The sequence below is a fragment of the Amia ocellicauda genome, chromosome 8, assembly GCF_036373705.1.
Source record: "Amia ocellicauda isolate fAmiCal2 chromosome 8, fAmiCal2.hap1, whole genome shotgun sequence".
NCBI classification, from domain to species: domain Eukaryota; kingdom Metazoa; phylum Chordata; class Actinopteri; order Amiiformes; family Amiidae; genus Amia; species Amia ocellicauda.
The window spans coordinates 15,156,064-15,177,769 of record NC_089857.1 but is presented as its reverse complement, the minus strand read 5'-3'; the positions used below and the strand labels follow the sequence as shown (position 1 = coordinate 15,177,769).

Below are 21,706 nucleotides of genomic sequence, written 5' to 3'. Positions count from 1 at the left end.
GTGTGCCAGTGACACCCCAGACATATACCTAAATGTGCTAATGCAACTGTAGAATGACAGCCATGGAGAATGAAAGCAAACACACTACTGAAGTCATGCTGCAGTAACACAGTACAGAGCCGACTCTTGCCTTCAGAGCATTCTGTAAAATTAGCTTCTGTAGAACAACTTCCTGGAACAGAAATAGCCTTTCCTGTTCCAAAAATAAGTATCTTTGGACTAAGAATGTTATCCAAGTCTTAAGAAATTACATATGCATGGTGGGGCTGGCCAGAAGGGGTGGGGACGAACAAAAGAACAAATTAAAAAATGAAGTAGAAATTCTGAAAAGGTTTAGAAAACCTGTGTAGAGATTGTTTTATATTTTATGTATTACTTTTAATGCAATTCAGTGACTATAGGGTTCATGTTGCATTTCTCATTTCAAAAATAAAATATCAACAAATGTGGGGTAGACAATATAGTAGGATTTCATAGCCTCTGTTTTGCTTAAACTGTAAATGGGTTATTTACAAAAAAAATGCATTCCTCCCCTGCACTACAAGTCTATAGAGGCTTGTGCTCAAAGGGAAATAGAAATCAGGTGTGTGGTTAAAAATAAAAAACAAAGAACATGAAACACAACTGGTTCCTAAATGTTTACATTGCTGCGAGCTCCTAACAACAGTCCTCTTCTCGGAAGAAATCCTAAACCATAAAAATCAGCGTTAAAAAACAAATCCCACATGTTCTTTTCAGACAGCGTTCCTGACCAAGAATTACAATGCCACAAGAAAGCGGTGTGCAGCAGAATGTGGTTGTTAAAAAATAAGTCACGGCAAAGCAAAGGTAACCTCCTGGTTCTAATAAAACCAGCATTGCTGTACACAATGTAAGACTCACAATGAAGTATAATTATATTTTTTTAGTTGGAATATACTTGGTTGCCAAAAGGTCTGGAGGAGAGTTTTTTTTTTTTTTTTTTTTTAAACTAACAGTAAAGTAGCAGCATTCATTCGAAATAAAAGCAGTGTTCTTGTACCAAAGTTGCTCTTTATGAAGATCGATTTCTTAAAATTGCATTATGAAAACCTTTTAACACCATTTATGTACTGCTTCTGAAAAGCGTACCCACTTGTTCTTGTCAAGTCATTCTTCATGACTGCTTCAGCACCCTTGATCACGCATTAATTAAAGCCAAATCACAATAATTAAATAAGTATTGAAATAAACAAATGTAGCAACCTGTATTAATTTAGAATTTAATTGTATACAAATGGAGGGTCTGTCTTGGTAGTTTGGGATTGCCCATTTAATACATCAAGCAGCTGGTCCCTCACAATACAGTAGCTTTCTCCTGTAGGCTGGGAGGCACACTGGGCCCAGCACTCAACCTCTTTGTCCCATGGATGTGAACAGGCCCCAGACTGGCTCCAGCACAAATACAATGAGGTCTACCCAATAAATTCACTGGCAGCATGCCAAAGGATTGTCTATGGGGCATCACTTCAATCTTCCGTTTGTTTAACCTATTAAGCTTTGTTTTGTTGTTAGTTTGGTTTTATGAGGGTTTTTTTTCACCTTTCGTTGCGTTATATCCTGGAATTAAAATGCAGTAAAATATATTTGTAATTATCTACACATTATACCTCACAACTTCCAAGTGAAACAAATATTCTAGAAAGTCGTAGAAAATATATTACTGAAATAGATTGGTTGGATAAGTGTCCACCCCCTTGTAATAGCAATTCTAAATCCTAAAATGACCTTCAAAAACACAGACCAAGTTAAGTGGTCTCCACCTGTGTTACATTGTAGTGTTTCACATCCACAAACTCAACACAGGACATTACCCAAAGAACACAATCCCTATTTTGAAGCATTGTGGTGACAGCATCATGTTATGGGGATTATTCTCATTGGCAGAGACTGGGTCACGATATAAGGGACAATTAATGGAGCAAAGTATAGAAAAGTAATTGAGGAAAACCTGCTGCCCTCTGCAAGAAAGCTGAAACTGGGATGGAAGTGCACCTTTCAGCATGACAATGACCCGAAGCACACAGCCAAAGCTACACCTAAGCAAAGTGCCTAAGGAACAAAAACATAAATGTCCTTGAGTGGCCCAGACAGAGCCCTGACCTAAATCCAAATCAACAATTTGTGGCATGACTTGAAGATTGTGGTCAATGTTCCCCAAGGAACTTGAAAGAGCTTGAACAGTTTTATAAAGAAGGATCAAATACTTGCAAATGTGTTAAGAGACCTATCCCAACAGACTCACAGCTGTAATTGCTGACAAAGATGCTTCCACCAAATAACTCATTTCAGTTTTGCATTTTTAATATATTTTTTTCTCACACTACAAATGGTTTTCCCTCTTAACAGTGTGGAGTATGGCATGTAGATAAGTGGAAAAACAATCTTCAATTAAATACATGAAACTCAAAAATGTGAAAAAAATAAAAGTTCAAGGGGTTCTGTACTTTCCATAGGCACTGCAGTGTATGCATCTTGTTTGTTTTTCCCCCATCTCTTTACTTGAAGGAGGCATTTTCTCTTTTTTAAAAGGCTATACAATTTGATTATCAGACAATATTGCAAAAAAAACTGCAGTTTCCTAAAAATAAAGCCTCTGTTACACCCAATACCAACTCAACTCTACATTCCTCTCTTTTAATTTAATCCATTAAGTCCTTTTGTTTGTTATTCATTTGTAATCTAACACTGACATGCAGCACAGTGTGTTAAATAAGGGGGAAACAAAGATATAAAAGAGTTATTGTCAAGTTAAACTGTAGCAGATGCACCAGGCCAGGCTCACTCACTCACTCTCCGTTAAAGTGGTTTCAAAATGGGGAAATAAGAAGTACTGGAAAACCTTGATCGCTAGCCATAATGACCAATTCTGTAATCAAAATTCAAACTCACAAGCATCCTGCACTATTATTACCTCTAAAACTTAGACCGAACTACGGTATGCACTGTGCGAGTTTAACCCTAGGCAGAAACAGCCACTACTTACCGTGACTATGCAATGAGAGATCTGCACATTTTCTTCCAGGGCATCTTGTTCAAGGGAGTAAAACCTCTGACGTTCATTTGCATTTCTTGTACACATGATGGATCGTCTTAATTTCTATATACAAGGGATCCTTAAACAAATTAATAGTTTAACCAAAACACTTGATAAACACACATCAGATGATACCTTGGAGCTCTTTGCCAACTGACTTGATCTGATTTCTTAGATTTGCTCTGACGTTTCATAACCTGGGAGCTAGAGCTCAGTCAGATTTCCAAGTTAATCTCTCATGAAGAGAAGCACAGAACAGAACGAAATGAAACCGTAAAGCATGCAATCCTTAACTGAAGCTCAGAGAAAATGTTTGGCAAAAAGGCTTCTTGAGGACAAGGCATACTACGATTTGTCTCGATTAAAACAAAAAACAAAAACAAAAAACTAAGTGGTGTCACACTAATCATTTATTTATAAAAAAAACAATGGAAATAGTCAAATGTCAATTTTGTTAATGAATTTTTACACCCCAAAAATATGTAAAAAATGTATGATTGGAAGGAGTCAGGAAAGTTTTCTTTCATACCCTCCCAAGTTGGAATCACTATCAGCAATTGTTAGGTAACTTGGCTCATTGCTACATTCCTCATAACAAGAGGGGGTGGGGGGGCATACAAGCAACCTCTGAAACCTGCACCACAGCTAAGGATCATGGGAGGATGAGAATGGTGATAACACTGCAGGGTTACAGTTACACAGAAAGATGCAAAACACATTCCTTGTCCAAGTATCATTTTCTTCTGAAGTTTTTTAATATTCAGTAGCCTAAGTGAGCATTGCATCACCTTTCTCCTTTTCAAACATTTCTTGCTTGAACTAAAACACAAGGAGCCAGATACAGAAGTATATTTTAATCTGTAAACAGCCATAAGATTAAAAAAAAAAAAAAAAAGATTGTATTAATGTATTGGTGGGTATTTCTTCTAGGCAGGTAAATACTAGTTTCTTATTCATTAAATATATATATTCAGATATTAGCATGAACAATAAATAAAAGTTTTACTAAACACAGCAGAGTATAATTCCCATAATCAGAGAGGTTAATTATTTTGTGGACACAAATGGACCACCCCGATTGATTTGTGTTTGGGGGGAGAACTCTATAGGATACTTTAACCTTGTTTTATTTTAACTGTGTATTTTATTTTACACTTGTGTATTTTAACACTGAATCATGTGAAAGGATGTAGTCATCTGAAAAACAACATGGAAATTAAATAGAACATACCCTGTCAAAACATCTTTGATTCAAATTACCCTTAAATTGCCACATGATCCTTTACAAACAAACCACTGATACAAATCCACTGAATGTTAGTTTAGATGTAGAGCTTGAACAGTGATTAAAGAAAGTTTTGGGTTGTGTTAGACGAGCAAATTTCACATGCAAGCATGAAGAAGAAAGCATAATCATGATATAGGCTACAACATTTTATGAAATTAAGAAAAAATACAATTTTACATGGGTTTAAAGCAAACTGGACATGTAGAACTAATTCTGCTACTTTTTAATAGGATGTCCTCTCTCTCGGTTTACATTATTGGGTTTGTATCTGGAAAGACTCCCATTAAATGATTTCAATGAAAAGCAAAGCCTAACTGCATTCATCCCTTTTGATACATATACAAAATAATCTGAGGTGCTATCACAGATTCACAGATCTCAATTTTAAATTCCTGCAATAATTTTCATTCATACTTACTAATAAAAAATATTTTTTTAATTATTTTTCTGAGGGGAACGGGCTAAAAACAATCCTCCCATGTACTGTATGCAATGGGCCCAAATCTCATGACTGTAAAGTACAAAGACATACAGTGAAGATGTTCTCATTAACCTTACGACCTGCTCTACTTTTATGGAGCAACAATGCAGACATTCAAGGGACTGAGGAATCTTATGTGATGAGGGTACTAAGGAATCCCATAAAAAACAAGTTTGAGTGGGGGCAAGCACAGATTTAAATGATCTTGTTAGAACCGTGATCAATGTTTGTTATAAGGGGCACTCAGTGGTAAACCCTAATCGTCAAACAATTAGTCAAATGATATGTCAGGGCTGTCCTGTATGGAGAGATCTGTGATTCATATACTTGCTGATTTCAGGTGAGGACCCACATAGGGGACAGAAAGAAAAAAAAATGTATAGTGACAAGGTGTGCAGAATATCCCCACCCTCATACACTCAGCAGCTAGAAGCTATTGTGGAGTTTAATCCAGCTTGCCAATAAAATCAGTGCTTCTCAATCGCAGATGGACTGACAGGGTGACATTGGAGCTCAAATTAGGGAGAAACATTGGGGTGGAAGGGGCCAAGAGGGTAACAACAAATTTAAGGTTTTTTTTTTTTTTTTTTTTTTTAAATTACAGTGAAAATATTTAATAACTGGATATACTGTAACCTTTCAGTAAATGCATCTTAACACTGTAGACATCATGTGCTAATAGACTGGCTTCATATAACTATTTTCACTGGCATTCCTGATAATCCGTTTTACGAAGGTATGAGACTTTGGCATTTTGAAAAATTCCAGTGCAAATTTAGGCTGACTCCTCCCTCACAGAAAAAAGTCCTAAAATAGAAACAAGATGTTTTTTTTATTTATTATTATTACATCTATTTAAAAGCAGTCCTGGTATGGCAAAAAACAGAAGTATGCCCACAATGTTACATAAGCTACAAACACTGCATATTTGAAATATGAGTCTGGCACAAAAACATGCAAAAGAAAAGACGAGGGGAAAAATCAATAAATAAAACTGAAGAAATGTTGGCACTGTATCAGACAGTTTTCTCTTTAAAACCTTGGGACAGCTGGAGTCTTAAAACACATCTAACCACCCTTTCATATAATAACAGAATCTGATGCAGAGACATTATGAGTACAATTAAAACGCATGTCAGTATGAATTTTTATGAAGTGAAACTGAGGCTGTGCTTGCCCAATATTTCCTTTCTGACTCACTCATAAGGCCTGTTCTGTATTTCTTATAAAATTCTTTTATGAATGATCGGTTTCCCTTTGGGAAAGAGGTCACAGACAAGGCCACTTCCTGTCTGCACCAAGCTACCATAGTGTCTGGTGAGAGTGTCCTCCACAGAATGAACACTTCACGATCTTCAAGTGAAGAGGGCTGGCGAGGTGGCTCTGACAGGGTCCATCAACTTAATTTACACAATGTTTTCTAACACTTTCTTTATACTCATATCCTTGAGCACCACAAAACATATTTAAGTGATGTTTGAATTCACTAGTCCAAGCTAAAACATGTTCTATTCATTCATGAGCAAGAGAGAATTTTGAATCTGGTTCTCTCTTCCCAGACCCACAGAATAGCATAGGCCCTAATAATTAGATTGGGATGTATGTCATTGTTGATCAGGCTACATTCCAGAGATAATTGTGGAAAATAACATGACAAAGGACACAAGGCAGACGATTGTTCTTTGTAAGTTGTCTTTCTAACTAGGAATATTGAAATCATTGAATCATTTTCCACTGAAAAGCTGATTTGCTCCATACAGAAAACAATGTGTACATTAGTCACAAGCATCTTTAGTAGCAAAAGATGTCTAAGACCATCCCCTGAAAAACGACTAAATGTTTTCCCCTGGAATCAATTTCTCTTTCTTTCTTGGTGTTATAAACATCATAAAGCCTTCGTTTTCACACCCCCAGCAAACCAGTTGCTTGTATGTGTGTGTGTGTGTGTGTGTGTGTGTGTGTGTGTGGACTGATTACACTTTTAAACAGCCTTCCCTAGGACTGAGGATACAGAGAATATTTCCAGATACAATAGCTGCCATTCTGATCAAAAATACTGCAACTGACCATTCAAGAAAGATTCAACCAGGGACATTTGTTTTTTATTTCCTGATACACTACAAAAGAACAAAACAAAATAATTTACACAGCCTAAACATGTGTATCCAAATATTAAGTTATGTTGTATATCGAGGCAGATTCCTGGTCTCTGGTTTAGCTTAAATGTATCTCTGTGTGGTTCATCAGAATTTATTTTTCAAACTGAAATTGTTTGGGTCATGCATCATGTCCTTCAAGGAACTCTCCCACAAAGTCCTTCTCAAAGATTAACTCTGGATTTGGTTGTGAAAGCAAGAATAACACTGAAAATCCGACCCTGTGGTAAGTATTTACTGGTAATTCCCGTAGAATGATACAGTCACAATTCAATTTAATTCATTGTCCCCCCAAACAAACACACACACACTGACCCTTGTGCAATGGACAACCAAGAAACAATTCTCTAGAGGGTGGATTTGCAGTTTCACAACTGTCTTTTCTAATTAATCTAAACATTTACAGATAGTTTAGAGTCCCAAAAGAGGAATGGTTTCCCACAATCAAACGCACATGAAGCAGCCTCCTGTTTCAACAGGTAAAGAACACAGGGATCTATTCTGACATTTAATTGGTAGTTTTTATATAGAGGATCACATAATGTATTGTGTGTTTAGGGAGTTCTGTTCTATATCAATCTGTTTAATAAGCTTTTTATTTATGATTGACAATGAAACAAGAATAGGATAGGAGGCGTGAACTGCTTTTAAAAACAGAAAATAAAAACGGAATCTGAGTTTCTACTTGCTTAACTATTTTTACTTTCATTTGGTCAAAATGGGACTGAATCCAGCCAAGAAAAAAATAAATTTAAAAAATCCGATCTTGCAGCCTCTCCAGACAGCAGCCAAGGACCAAAATGTCAATGAGTCTCCAGTGAGAGATTATCTTGCTCCATCGAGTTTTAATGCTCCATAATTTTAATTTTAACCCTGTGTCAGATCACTGATTGTCTGACTTTAAATGTACACAACACTTGAAGCATGATGTATGACGAGTTCTAATGTAAACCACAGCAGAAGAAAAAAAAAGATACACTGGCTCTATGAGACACAGTCTCCGAGCTCTGTGGACACCACATTTATGTGCCATGAGCCGGGAAAGCCCGAGAGAACAACACATCCAACACACTGGCTAAAGGACAGAAAACCTTCTTACTTCAGGTGATTCCCTCACCACAGCCACAAAGTCCTGCACTATTTAAGGCAATGATATGCTAACGACAGATTTCTAGAAAACTTCAATAATAAAATGAGAAATTTGAAGAGACATACATTTGTTTTAATCATTTTAATGATTATTCAAAAAACAGATGCCAAGGAAATTTGAACAGACGGGTATTCATTCAGCAGTTCTGTTTAGCACTAATGGGATAGCACCTTTAGGTTAGATCTGAATGTGATCAACAAGAATCATATTCATACTAAGGGACTTTCTGTACTTTCTAATTTCTGTACATCAAGTGTTTCAGTACTTTGTGGAGGCACTGTATACACCTCAGTTAGATGCTGCAGCATTTCCATATGCCACATTTGCTTATATGAAGCTGTACAGTCTTCCTTAACTTGTGACTTTGACTGTTTAGCATGAAGAGTCATGTCACTGGAAACGAGTCACTTCCTCAGAGTTTCTGGAAACTCCCAATGTGGAAGGCAAGAGTGGAAAACTGTTGCCAGGAATAAATAACAATACCTTTATGCCCTTAGGAAGGAAAGCAAGGAGATTATTCACCACTTTTTATATCTTCAAGTCAGGGAGAAAAGGCTCTGTCCTCCCTTGAGAAAGTTTTCAAGACCAGGGACATAATTATGTACCTTGAAGATGCTCCTCCAAGGGCAGGACAATTCACAATACTGTCCCCAGACAGACAACTAAAGATTACAGGCTGCATCATCATCCATGAGCAACTGTTTTCCACGCAAGGCAGTAATGATGACATCAACACACCGCATTAACGCGGCACTGCAGTGATTAGCTTCACCCTGTAACACTCTGCGATTGGTTCTGTTTCAGTCAATATAAACATCAGTTATGCATTCCTCAAAGTTCTTCAGAATACAGAAACAAAATGTAAGGAGAGATTTTTGAAACATTTAAACACTTGGATTTTACTAGGGTTCAACAATGTCACTTTTTAATATTTTTTTCTAGTTTAATAAAAGTTGGTTTTATTCCTGTTAAAAAAAAAAAAAAGTTACAGCTCAACTCTAGCTTGATTTGAAAATTCTTACTTGTAATATAAATAAACCAGTTTTAAATCAATGGATTCAATCTAGCACACTTCATTTAGGATAGGATGATATCATAATCATACTCCACAGGTGATGGAATAAAATGTAAGAGTAGCAACAATCCATAAATGTACACTTTTAGATAATACAGCAAGTTAATTCTCCAATCTATTTAAATCTAATCCTCCCGGAGCAAACAAAGTGCATTATGGTTTATCCTACTTCTAGCTTTGGCTGACCACATAAATTCTCTGTTTTTCCATGTGTCCCAGTTATAGGATAATTTAATCTCATAATCTAAGTGGAATGAAAAACTCTCACATACACATTACAGCATTTCCCTTACAGGCTAAAATCAATAAGGGGCCTTGCACACATTAACCCAACTTTGATTTGTACTGCTGGTGAGCAAACAGTCAAGATATAGAGACTGTGCTGGCTCTGTGAGCAGAACTGTCCAGAGGGGCTGTACAGACAAGCAAGCCCCGCCCACATCCCTATCTGTCCTATTTCACGCTGTGCTTCTTTTCTCTACCTCCTTGTATTATACCAATCCTCTAGTTAGGCTGCAGGATTCACAGGATCTGGGCACAGTTCCGGCAACAATTCGTTCTAAAGCCCAGGTCTGTGTGTTCCCCCATCAATCAAATCACTTTTTTCCGCCCTCATTAGAAGATTCTGTTACCTGGTGAATGTGTTATTTTTCCACAAAGGACAGAATCAAACAAAAAGGGATACGTGTTTGGTGGCCTGGGGGTTCATTAGCAATTCCCTAAATGGTATAAGCCTGGGTGCTACTGTCTTAGTTAAGATCTGAAACTCGGTGACATCCTGTGTCATAATGACTCAAATGTCTAAATGGGAAAGGGAAACTGTAATAATAATGCATTTATGTATTAGACTTAAGCCACAGAGTGACTAAACATACAGTAACCTCTAGTAGGTTAATCTGCAAGTACTGGCGTTTGTTTATTTAAAAAATAATCATCATAGAGTGAAAAAGAAAATATCTGTTTGTTTGTTTTGGTTTGACCTGATAGCATTACATGTCCCAACATATGGAGGAATCAGAGAGAAAAATAAAACAACAGGGCAAACAAATGTGTTGTATTCCTACCTATTCTGAGTAGTATAGTAGTACATGAAGCAATAGATTATTTTCTCTTTATTGTGACATACTAGGACTCCCTAGACTAGGTGTAGCTCCCAAGTTGTGATCAGAAGTACAACATACAGCAGTTTAGTATTTTTAATTAAGGGAAATAAATGCATAACAAATTACCCAAACATACACTGTAAAATACCAACTACTTACATTAAACAGTAAAAAGTCAGAGGTAGAGGTGGCCAATTTCTGGACTCTCTTCCAGATTGGTATTGAAGCTCTACAACTACTTTAAGAATGTATAAATGTACTTATCTAGTCCTAATCAATGTTTCTTTGATGTATAAACTAATCTTTAAAGACTATGGAATTCTAAGGCTACAGTTTACTATATAAAGAGGTGTAGTAAATATTCTGCAGTTAGCACTTCAATTAGCTTTATTAAATTGAATTGTCTCACTCAAGAAAACACTATTAGTTTTCAATGAAACACTTATTTGGTTGTCATTGTTGTTGCTCTTTGCTTCCCCCCCTCTACTCCTCATGGTGCATTTCCTTGTGCCAGAAAGGTCAATTCGTCCACATAATAAAAGGTACACTTCTTTCCACACCCACTTTAACAGTGTTGCAATCCGATGCATGAAGTAGAGTTTTATAAAACACAAATCTCATCAACAGAAGAACTTCAGTTCAGCACCTCACATGACCCGTGTCATCACCCGTCCCCAACAAGCTGCCAATTATGCGTGCCAACACTGTGGCTTTACCCCCTTATGAGACATAATCTCGATTGTCTTTCATGTTCAGGTCTTACCAAAGGTGAAATAAATGGCTCACTCATGCAATAATTTTAAGCCTAGCTATTTAAAAAGGGGGGGGGGGGGGGAGAGGAAAAAAAAAAGAGGGCAGCTTGCGATTACTGAATCGGCTAGACTTAACACCATCAGCCCTTCTTCTGTAGGGTCAAGTGATGACATGACACATAAGCCTTGAAATTAAGAAGCTCTGTTTTTACATTATGTGGCTGGAGTTGGCAGGCAGTGCGCACCGTTTCCTCAGCACTGACCTGCAGGAGTCAAGGCCAGTTTCCACAGCCGTGTTGGACATCACTGTTCACAGCTGCCAATTACAGTGAGTACACCATTTACCATAAAATAAAATAAAAATGGACACACACACAAACTAAAAAAAGAAAACACTACTTACATCACTCTTCCTGAACTTTGCTTTAAGGCTCTTCATTTTTGTCCATGCAGTTTCCTAGACGTCAATAGTGCCTGTGTGAGAGAACAACTGTAAATACCAGAAGGCCCTAGTTTATATCCCCCTCCACCCTAATAAATGAAGCAAAAGTTGATTAAAATGTAGATCTGTATTATCATTATTATGCATATTAGGTGAACCACACATGCATCCACAACACATACCGCTATGTGTTTATGTTGCTTATGCTTGACAATAATCACAAATCATTCACTACACAATACAGTCCAATACTGAGAAATAAACTGTGTGTTGCGGTGTTTTTCCCTCCCTCTCATTTCAATTAAAAAAAAGTTTAACTTAGTTACACACTCTCACTTTTTCACATGTCAGCTTTCGGATTGAAGTGATGAGTAGTCCACATTCAATAAAATCAATTACACAATACAAAAGCTGAACTGATCACAAACTCCACCTCTCTGTGCTTTCGTCCGTCTTAGATGTCTAATAATAAAGATGTCTGGTGCAGGTCAGCACATTTCACATTACACTAACACCACACAGAAAATGCGCATGTTATATGTTATATACACACACTGGAATTGGAAATCTACCCATCTGCCGACCAAACTAAACTTTAGCCACTGTAAAAAGACACTACAACAGCAATGGCGTGAAAGCTTCCCCTGGCTTTGCCTTGCCCGTCTGTCCAGCAGTGTCCGGCACCGCGAAAACAAGCCCCCTATTCATCCCCGCCGCGCTCTCTCTCTCTCTCTCTCTCTCTCTCTCTCTCTCTCTCATTCTTTGCCCAACTCCGCGCAACGTCCCGCACACTCACCGCACACCAAGTCGGACCAAAAAGTAGCGCGGCGTTGCGGCCGGACCTGTTGAACAACTCCGCCAAGTTTCTCCGAAGTCCCGCAAACACGAATGCAGACGAGAGCAGCAGCCCCGCCGACGAGCCAGCCCTCCCGCACACACGCAGTCCGCGCAGCCAGGCACCCCGCCGGCCTGCGCAGCGCTCGAGCCGAGATTGCGTCCCTGCGCCGAGGGGCTGACGTCACCGCGCGCTGCTCCGGTGCGGTGACACATGCGCTGTGCGTGCGGGACGGGGATCTGTGGGGCCGTGCAATAACCCTACACGGCCTTACTTTCAATGAGTCACGGTTAGGACGGGAATCGCAGAAGTGTTTTCCAAAGCTGTCTGAAGGCAGTGGGAGCAGCCTAGAATACCCCCCCCCCTTCATTTGCAAGTCTAGCAGTGCCAGATCATCTAATTAGACTACTCCCATATGAATCAATACAGCTGTGGTAAAGGATGCCCTATATTGGGTTGGGTTGCATTTTGTGCTTGTCGTCTGGGAGCAGGTCTGCGGGACGTGCAAGAGTTTAATCACGGTTCTGAGTGGGTGAATTGTAGTATTGTTCAAATGGCCGGCTTTTATTGCTTCTGTTTCACAGGCAGTAATGTTAAGGAACTTTAAGCTTCTTTTGATCTGGGTAAAGCAAACACGAGAAGTAGGTCACACATGCAAAATTAAGTCTTGAATCATTAATGTCCCCTATGTATCTTATGAAACATATTCACAGTGATGTTTCAAGTATTTGTTTTTTTAAATAATGTGATGGTGGTGAAATTCTTTTAAATACTTTACAATTTATCCATTGCTTGTATTGGGCACAAGTGACTGAGCTGAACTATCCATGGAGCACCTACCCACACTACCCCAGGCCTTGGGGCAATACTTACACTCAGTGCACAGGCCCATGCTACTCACTTGCTCAGCACTCCTGTCTATTTATATCCCATCCTCACAGCTGACAGTGCCAATATTTAACTCTGTCTGACAGTTCCTTCTTATATCAGTGGTTTACTTTAGTAATTTAGCAAGAGAAGACCACCCACAGAGTTTCTATTTCCAATGCAAAATGAGATCTACCACTGAAAAAGACGAATCATGGTTATCATGTTCACTTGACTTCCTCGTTATATTACTAAAAATGTGAAAATAAGACTGGTCAAAAGCCCCTCACCTTATCATTTGATTAATGTATTGGTGATAAAACATTTTTTAAATAAAGTATTTGGTTTCTGACCTTTGACTTTTGAATTCTAACAAAATTCTAAAACTGTTTCACAATCAGAAAACATAGCTTGTTAATGGCTGGTGTTATACCAATATGTAATACATATACAGTCATACAGAATAGACTATATGGTGTCACAGATATGTATTCAAAAATAAGTACTGATACATGTTCTTGCACTTCAAGTTGTACATTAAATGAATACATAACTTGTCATCTTGTTAGCTGCCACAGTACCATGTGGTGGTAGATCACTCACGTGCTACTGTGGTTTAGTTAGGGGCTGCAACATTATATACAAAATACAGAAGCTTTCTATTCACATTTGCATTATGGAAAATAGAGTGTGTATCACCTTACTTGAAAACTGAATAGCAGCAGTACAGTAGTAGATGCAGTATTGCAGTATTACAGTCAGATATATACAATATCTCCCCCTACATAAATCCTAGGTTTAGAATGAATTGCTGCCCCTTCCAAACATGCTCCATTGCCTTCAAATTAAATTGGCCCTTTATTGAAATCTAAGAACAGTTGATGAAAATGTATAATGACATGCTTTCTCCCCATATTTACACATGCATCCTCAATTCACACGAATCGCCCCCCACCCCCATCTATCATCTTTGGGCTTTGGGAATTCCAGACACAGTATTCCACAGCAGGCATATACTGTAGTAGTCTGTTTATTTTCACTGTAAGGCCGCAGCCTAAAGGTGGCTTAATATGATTTCTTTCAGTTACAGCAATCATTCCTGCCTGGATGTGGTAAGTCTTCTATGCAGACATTACAAGATCCCGTGGCATTGTGGTCTGTGCTTCAGATTTTCTTACAAATACCACTCTTCTAAAACCAGGAGCCGGATAAGGGTTGGAACCATTGTACAACATTCCTGCTGCTAATTAAATGCTTGCTAATTGTAGTGATATCCCAAGACTTTAGGGAATTATGGGAGTTAAAGCTTTATTAATTGATTAAGGCTGTTGCCCTCATACAATAATGCACATACCTTGGTCTGAATGAACTACAATGAGGGCTACTGGGTACTTTGAAACCTACTAATATCTTACAATGCTGTTTTGTAATCCTCAGAATATGTCTATTAATCCTATGAGGCTGAACTGTACATAGAATAAAGGGATTACTTGGAAATAGTGGAATATCACCTGCTGCAAAAAAGTGGCAGGTTAAGATAGTAGCTCAGTTTTCTCTGCCCACTTATTAAGGTCATATACACCAATTAACAAGGCTATTCAAAATATAGTCTACCAAGAGACTAATGAAATACATTTTGCCAAGCATTCACTTTTGGGATTTTGTTGTAATAGTAATTGCAAGGACATCACAAGCCTAATGAGAAAGGATGGGGTGCGAAAGAATACCACTGTAGTACTGATGTATAGGAATGATGTACCACAGTAAAGACCGAAGGTTTGAGCACATGTACTAGACTACCTCTTGCTGTTTCAAGAGCACAGACACAATATGTGAGAGGTGGTCACTGTGTTTACATGACATTAGTTGTGCACTATGCCTGCTTTCTGTGCCTAAATTGCACCCAGGCAGGACCACTTGCAAGTTGCATGAAACACCTTAAGTACTGAGCAACTGAAATATTATGTTTAGTAGCTTTTCCCTTAACTGGTGTATTGCCTTCCATGTATTAAGTACTTCATGCAACTCAATTTACGGGGTAATCTAAGAGTGAACCTCACTTGAAGTGGCGCTTTCCCAATTGACACAAGCCTAAACAGGCAGCTGCTCGAAGACTGGTCTCAATCAGCCCCAATTCACCACCCAGTGGAACGTTTAAAGAGTAATGTTGACCTCTTTTGAAGCCAGCTGGTCAACTCAGAGAATATCTTAAACTGCAGGGAGCAGCATCCAAAAGGTGCTCACCATGCACCAGGTATCCAAATGATTCAATCCTGTTTTATGCCAGCCATGCAGCTGCCTGATCCCTCTCAGCAACGCTCTCGCTTTTGCCTCCCTGTGCTACAGATATACTACTAAGCATCCTAGGCACGTGAATAAAGAGGCTGAGACACCGTGCATGCACGTGGGATAATTGTATATGTCAGTATTATAGACTGTTTCTTGAGCTGTTCAGTGGCAGCCCCCTATCCACAGCTCAGGCTCTCAGACATGTGTGACCAGGGGGTGTCAATCACAGCTCACTGCTTGCCACAGTCACCCATGTTTGTATTTGCTATGAACAGTGATAGTATTTTTGGAGTGAGTGAACCACTTTCTTATACAGTATATCCAATAAAATGCCAAGCAGCTGGAGTGACTTTCAATGAGATATGTATTTTATACAGCAGTATAAGCAAAGTAATAATCAAAACTCGACAAATATATGTACATGTTGATTTAATCAACTAAGGACATGTTTAATGCAGACTTTTGCATTAAAAGATACAAGATATGTTTTGGATTTGGCCTTTCAAAAGTACATTATTCCTCAGCTTTTTTAATCAGGGAGGCTCAGGGATTCACCCAACTTTCAGGCACAGTAAATGTGTGACTTAAATGTACAGCTTAAATATGGCACCTTTCTCCTATTGAAGATAAGAATTAAGAGATAAAGTTAATAAAAAGGGGAAGTGCAATCAAAAGTATTTAAGACTTAATAAACACTTGGGATGTACGTGTGTATTGTTTGAATTCTAGACTGAGCTAGCTCAAAGCCTACCTCTCACCAAGAACAAAAGTTATGCCTTCTGCACTGTGCTTTGATCCAGTACAGGCTCACATTGTGCTAATTCTGGTTTTGTGTTGCGTGTGCCAAGTCATGCCCCTCGCCATGTCTGAGAATTCAGTATTAGCATAATTTTATTATACAAATTATATTCAGTATACTCAGCATGGTGCACTGGTTAATGGATTTTCTTCATTCTTTTGCCTGAAATCATGGAGGTTTCAATGTACACAGGAGGGCTTTGTTAGGGGGAATAATTGCAATAGGAAAAGTGTTTTAAGTACTACAATGCTGTGGTAGTCAGCTCCAGTCAATGAGGATTACAATTCTGTACAATCACCATTATATACAACTTTACATTGTCAGCTTCTTAAGAACTGTCATAGAGGCCAGAAACAAACAAACACCAGACCAGAACCAGGAAACTAGCCAATATAAGCACCATTGCTTTAATGCAGTGACTATTTCCTATTAGGTAACAGTAGTAACTATTTCAGGGCCATTTAAAGCCAAAGCACCAGAAACAAACCAGAAACAACCTAGAAGCATCAAGGATTAAGTGTTAAACTCCATGCTTATGTAAATGTGATTGTTCCAGTTCATTACATTCCACTACTTTCTTCTTTGCTTGACTTTCATGATTAGGAATTGTATCTGTGATTACAGTTATCAGTCTGCACTGATTAACGAGTCTAGTCACGTCAGGGCACTTTGAGACATAACATGTTGCATTGCACTGAAATAAATCAATGCCTTAATTATTTAGAAATCATTTGCTTTGTTTTTTCCCAGTATAAGGGCAACTTCAAATTCCTGACCTGTCTTGAAGTGTCCACAGAGTGGTCAACAAATCCAATATAGATATGAATATATTTGAATAGTACTATAGTCAGTACAGTATAGTAATATAGTGCTGATATAGTGTTACAATCGGGGCTAGTAACAATACAGTTTAATAGTTCTGTTATAACAGTGAACTACAACAGAGATCTGTAGCGACTCCAGTGCATTACAGTACAATATATGACGTGTCATAAGATCAGTGCGTCTGAGTAACGATTACATTTGGGATTCAGAGTGTGTTCATTTCTGCAGCCTATATGTAATAAAGATTGATTGTTTGATTGATAGATTGATAATTGATAGATTGATGATATAGCCACCAAATATATTTACCCAGGTTGTAATTTAAAAAAAAGTGTCTATTCTGTATGACTATGTATGACATCTTTGTATAAACTGAACTTATTTGAAACAACAGTGAATACAAACAAACATTGTTTCTTAATTGATGATGATGATGAGATGATAACAATAATGTTATTGTTGAATTGTTACTACCTGATTTGTCTGTCCGTCATTTCCGTGGTACTTTGAATGGCTTGTCAATTGTAATGGATGAGCCCTGCTGAACTACTTAGGTAGGATATTTCACTTTAAACCTTCTCTATCTTTATCAGCTAGGAATAATTATTTCCATGGCAGTGAAACAGTACTTAATTAAGTCACAGTTAAATGTCTGATTTACATGGTAATGACTTTCTATTTAAAAGCAACTTTTAAATCCCATGCTGTCTCAAAGTGTCTCAGAGAGCTGTATAGTCATCCTATTCCTGACACAAAGTCAAAGCTTCCTCAAAGGTTGTAGAGTTGTATAGGGTTAAAAATAAACCATGCCATAGACCTACTGGACTACTTTGGAATACTTTGGTTGGTTGTATAGCTTAATTCTCTAAACTGTTTTTCATTCTTATTTTTCCATGCTACCACTGGTTCAAATCCTAAATACCATTCAATAACAGAGTGTGGAGTTATTGTAAATGTTTGAAAAATCGAGCTGACCATGTTGTACCTTTAAAAGGTGTCATGATCCTGGAATATCCACTAGAGGACACTGTTTGGAAACGATACAAGAAAATTTGAAACATTTTCTTCTCTTGAAAAGAAACTATTACTATTATTGTAATTTAGTACACAACCACTAACATACAACTTACCACATGACACAACAGTACATGAGTAGCAATGTTATAGAAACATTACATACACATAAGTTATCTTTCTAGGCATGAGGTATTGCATAGGTTTAAGACTAGTTCATGATAGAACAATTGATTCCCTTATTTAAAAGAAAAAGTAAAGTCCAAACAGATTAATATGATCTTGTAAGCCCCATAAATTAGCCTTAAGAAAACAAACTATTCTGCTTTTGCTACACATATCTAAAACTCTAAATTCTTACTGCAAACAATTTAAGACATTCATACTGTGGGGGGCACCTAGGCGCCAAGGACAATATGGATGCTTATGTTTTTAATTTGGAATGATAAATGGGAGGAGGGATTTCTTAAAATTAGGACCAGTATGTTGGCCCTTTAAAAAATATAAACCCTAACACAGGTTAACTGAAAACACAAGGGACACAATAGCCATGACATTTACCAGAACACAACACTGAAGCGTGCAGAACTAAAGACATTCAGTAAGCCAAACTCAAGACTAAATGAACCACCCAGGTTTTCAAACCAATCCTGGAGTACCCCCTGCCCTGCTGGTTGAGGTCTTAATTGTTTAATTGAATCCTTAATTGAACCAACAAAGCAATATACCATTAAATTAAGCAATTAAGACCTTGAACAAAAACCAGCAGGGCAGGGGGCACTCCAGGACCATTTTGAAAACCACTGACTCAGACCACACCCAGGAGACAGCAATTCAACTCTTCAGCCCATTAAGGGGAGGTAAGTGCAGCTGCCCTGCCACAAATGTGTCCATGCATTTTTTTTTTTATTCTACATTTCATCATCAGATATTACGACAAACCCTCTCACTCTTTTCTTAATGTATTGCTATTGCAAATTTGATAATACAAGTATCATATTAATAGTTTTTGTTTTCTAAGCTTTACCTGCGGCAGACAGAATTTTATTTTCAGGAATCCATAGCCCTTTCTGAATATAACAGCATGGGGTTGAGAATAATGAATTCTATTTTCACATTCGAGAATGCTTTTAAGAGCCACACTCCAACTTTAATTCTTTTAATCTTTTGTATCAAAGATTCCTCCAAAAAAGCCAAGGAGAGGTAAAGAGACACTCTGTTCTGATGAGTCGCTACTTGTCTGTGCTCTTTCTCCCATGCATGGTATTTTTTTTTTTAATCTCTTGTGGGGAGTTGAAAAGGAAATTTGTTTTCATGAAGATTGAATGCAAAGGAGTTAGAATGAAGAGGGAGCATTAGAGAGAGAGAGAGAGAGAGAGAGAGAGAGAGAGAGAGAGAGAGAGAGAGAGAGAGAGAGAGAGAGAGAGAGAGAGAGAGAGAGACTCCTATCAGTCATTTTGGCTCAGAGTTTGAGTTTTTCTCAAGCTCTGGCTTTTACTGATAACAGATAATTATTGACTTTTAAGTACACTGGTGACACACCTCATAGCGTTATAGGTAGAGATAGAGTTACAGACATACAGATACTATAATACTTCTAAAACTAAAATGATTTCTAATAAGAAGGAATATGTGAAGCTCCCTTGGAAGTCCACACAGCAGAAAAGAATGAAAGAAAGAAAGAAAGAAAGAAAGAAAGAAAGACAATAAAAAATTGAAAATGTATTTTCTTGGGAAGTGGACTGAAGAATGGACTGAAACTTATAGGCATAGCCTGATAGCTCTTCTTAATTCTTAGTTCTACACGACCTCCAGAGCTGATTGGTGATTGGGGCAGCTAATTTTGCTTTTGAGGCTTCAAGCTGTGTCAACATAGCACGAATACTACTACTACTACTACTACTACTACTACTACTACTACTACTACTACATAAACACCAGAGAAACAGGCATGCATGTCTTCCTTGTCTTGATATTTTGATCAGGTATACAAATCATTCAGCGAGAAACCAGAGGCTAAATGTTACCTGAATGTTATCTTACCGGTGGGACTCCCAGGAGGTGGCAGTAGTGTCCTGTTCTTGCTGACAGACTTCTTTCAGATGAAACACCTGCTGTACAACACCTTCACCCCACAACTATTGAACCAAAGGCTACTGGGAAATGACACGTGTAACTATTTTATTGCAGAAACCTCGGTGACAGGTGTGAAAACCGTTGCTTCGGGGGCACTTATTTGAATCTCTCCAGCTCATCAGTCCTGACAGTGGATTTCATGCATAAGCAACAGACGCTAAGACCCCTCAGAATACCACAGAATGTGTTACTCATGTTTAATGTTGACCGAAACATTGACTGTGAACCGGTAAATTGTGAAAGTCTGTACAGGATTCTATACTTTTAATCCAAAGCTTCCTGTTTTACCTTTGTTGGGCAGTTGCACAAGACTGGAAAACTTCAGAGAGTATTGTCTGAATCCTTGTTCAGTAACTTTAGAGATCCATCTATACTTACACACTTATACATCTTTGTGAATGTATAGTTGAACTGAGGAGGACAGATGTGTCTCTCCGATTAACCCCTGACCCAGGAATCAGGAGACGCATTCCAAACATTCTCACATGTGGAAGAAAAGTTCAAAACTGAAGGCAGAATACTCTCTGTGCTTCAGCGATCTGATATGAAATATCTCTGTTTAAATGTTTTCTAATTATGGTGAGATGCAAGGCAAGGCAAGTCTACATTAAAGAATACAGATAATACGATTTTTGCACAACTTTAATAATGCATTTCTAACTTGTCAATGTATGTACAGTATTATTTATGTATTTACTTATTCATTCATTCATCCATTCAGTTGTTTGTATATGCCAATAAAAAAACTAAACTAAATATAACAATTTTATCCAGTACGAAATTATTGAACAATACATATTGAACCAGTGGGGCAGTGCTGGTAGGGCGGCAGGGGGCAGCGACTCCTCACTTCTCTGGGCAAGCAGAGGGAGGTGTTGATGATTTTACTCATGTCAATGGGTATATATGTATGTCTATGTGTTTACAAATAAGCAAACCATAATATTACGTAAGACACCCTTTAGTGAATTAAAAATGAAATTGAACATATAGAGTGCCTCTGGTGCCACTCACTCTAAGAGCACTAAGAGACTATATCTTCTTGTGGACTAAACCATTTAATCCACGAATCAGGAAGGGAGTGTGAATTACGTATATGAATAATAACAATTAACAATAGTTCTAATTAAATTGTATTTGAATCAAGTAGTTATTTGTAGGTGAATTGAGATTATGTTCGTGAAGTATGAAGATCATGTATTATTTAATAAGTGATGTTATTTATTTTGACATGTTTACAGCGGATAGACGGAAACTGAACTGAAGCAACTGAAATCATGGCGAAAGAAAATCACAGGAGACCTGCTGAGGAAGCACCTCTAGCAGTGGGCCTTGAATGAGTTCATATATTTGATTTGTACTTTCAAATGGAAACATAGGAAACTTGTTATGAAAATACGTATTTATTTATTTGTTTAATTATGCTGAGCATAAATGGC

At 37.8% G+C, this 21,706-nt stretch overlaps 1 protein-coding gene across 7 annotated transcripts in view; it reads right to left on the bottom strand.

Moving 5' to 3' along the window:
- rai14 (retinoic acid induced 14) overlaps positions 1–12,500 on the bottom strand; it is a 51,259-nt gene extending 38,759 nt beyond the window's left edge. For 4 of the 7 annotated variants that reach the window (XM_066712134.1, XM_066712140.1, XM_066712141.1 and 1 more), the window contains exons 1-2: positions 12,299–12,499; positions 11,464–11,534 (exon numbers count right to left, since the gene is read on the bottom strand). In XM_066712134.1, coding sequence (XP_066568231.1) covers positions 11,464–11,499 — 36 coding nt within the window. In that variant the 5' untranslated portion in view covers positions 11,500–11,534; positions 12,299–12,499. Of the gene's footprint in view, positions 1–11,463; positions 11,535–11,838; positions 12,166–12,298 lie in introns of those variants that run through there. The other 3 variants (XM_066712138.1, XM_066712135.1, XM_066712136.1) reach the window with 3 other exon arrangements.
- Between the last annotated feature and the right edge of the window lie 9,206 nt (positions 12,501–21,706).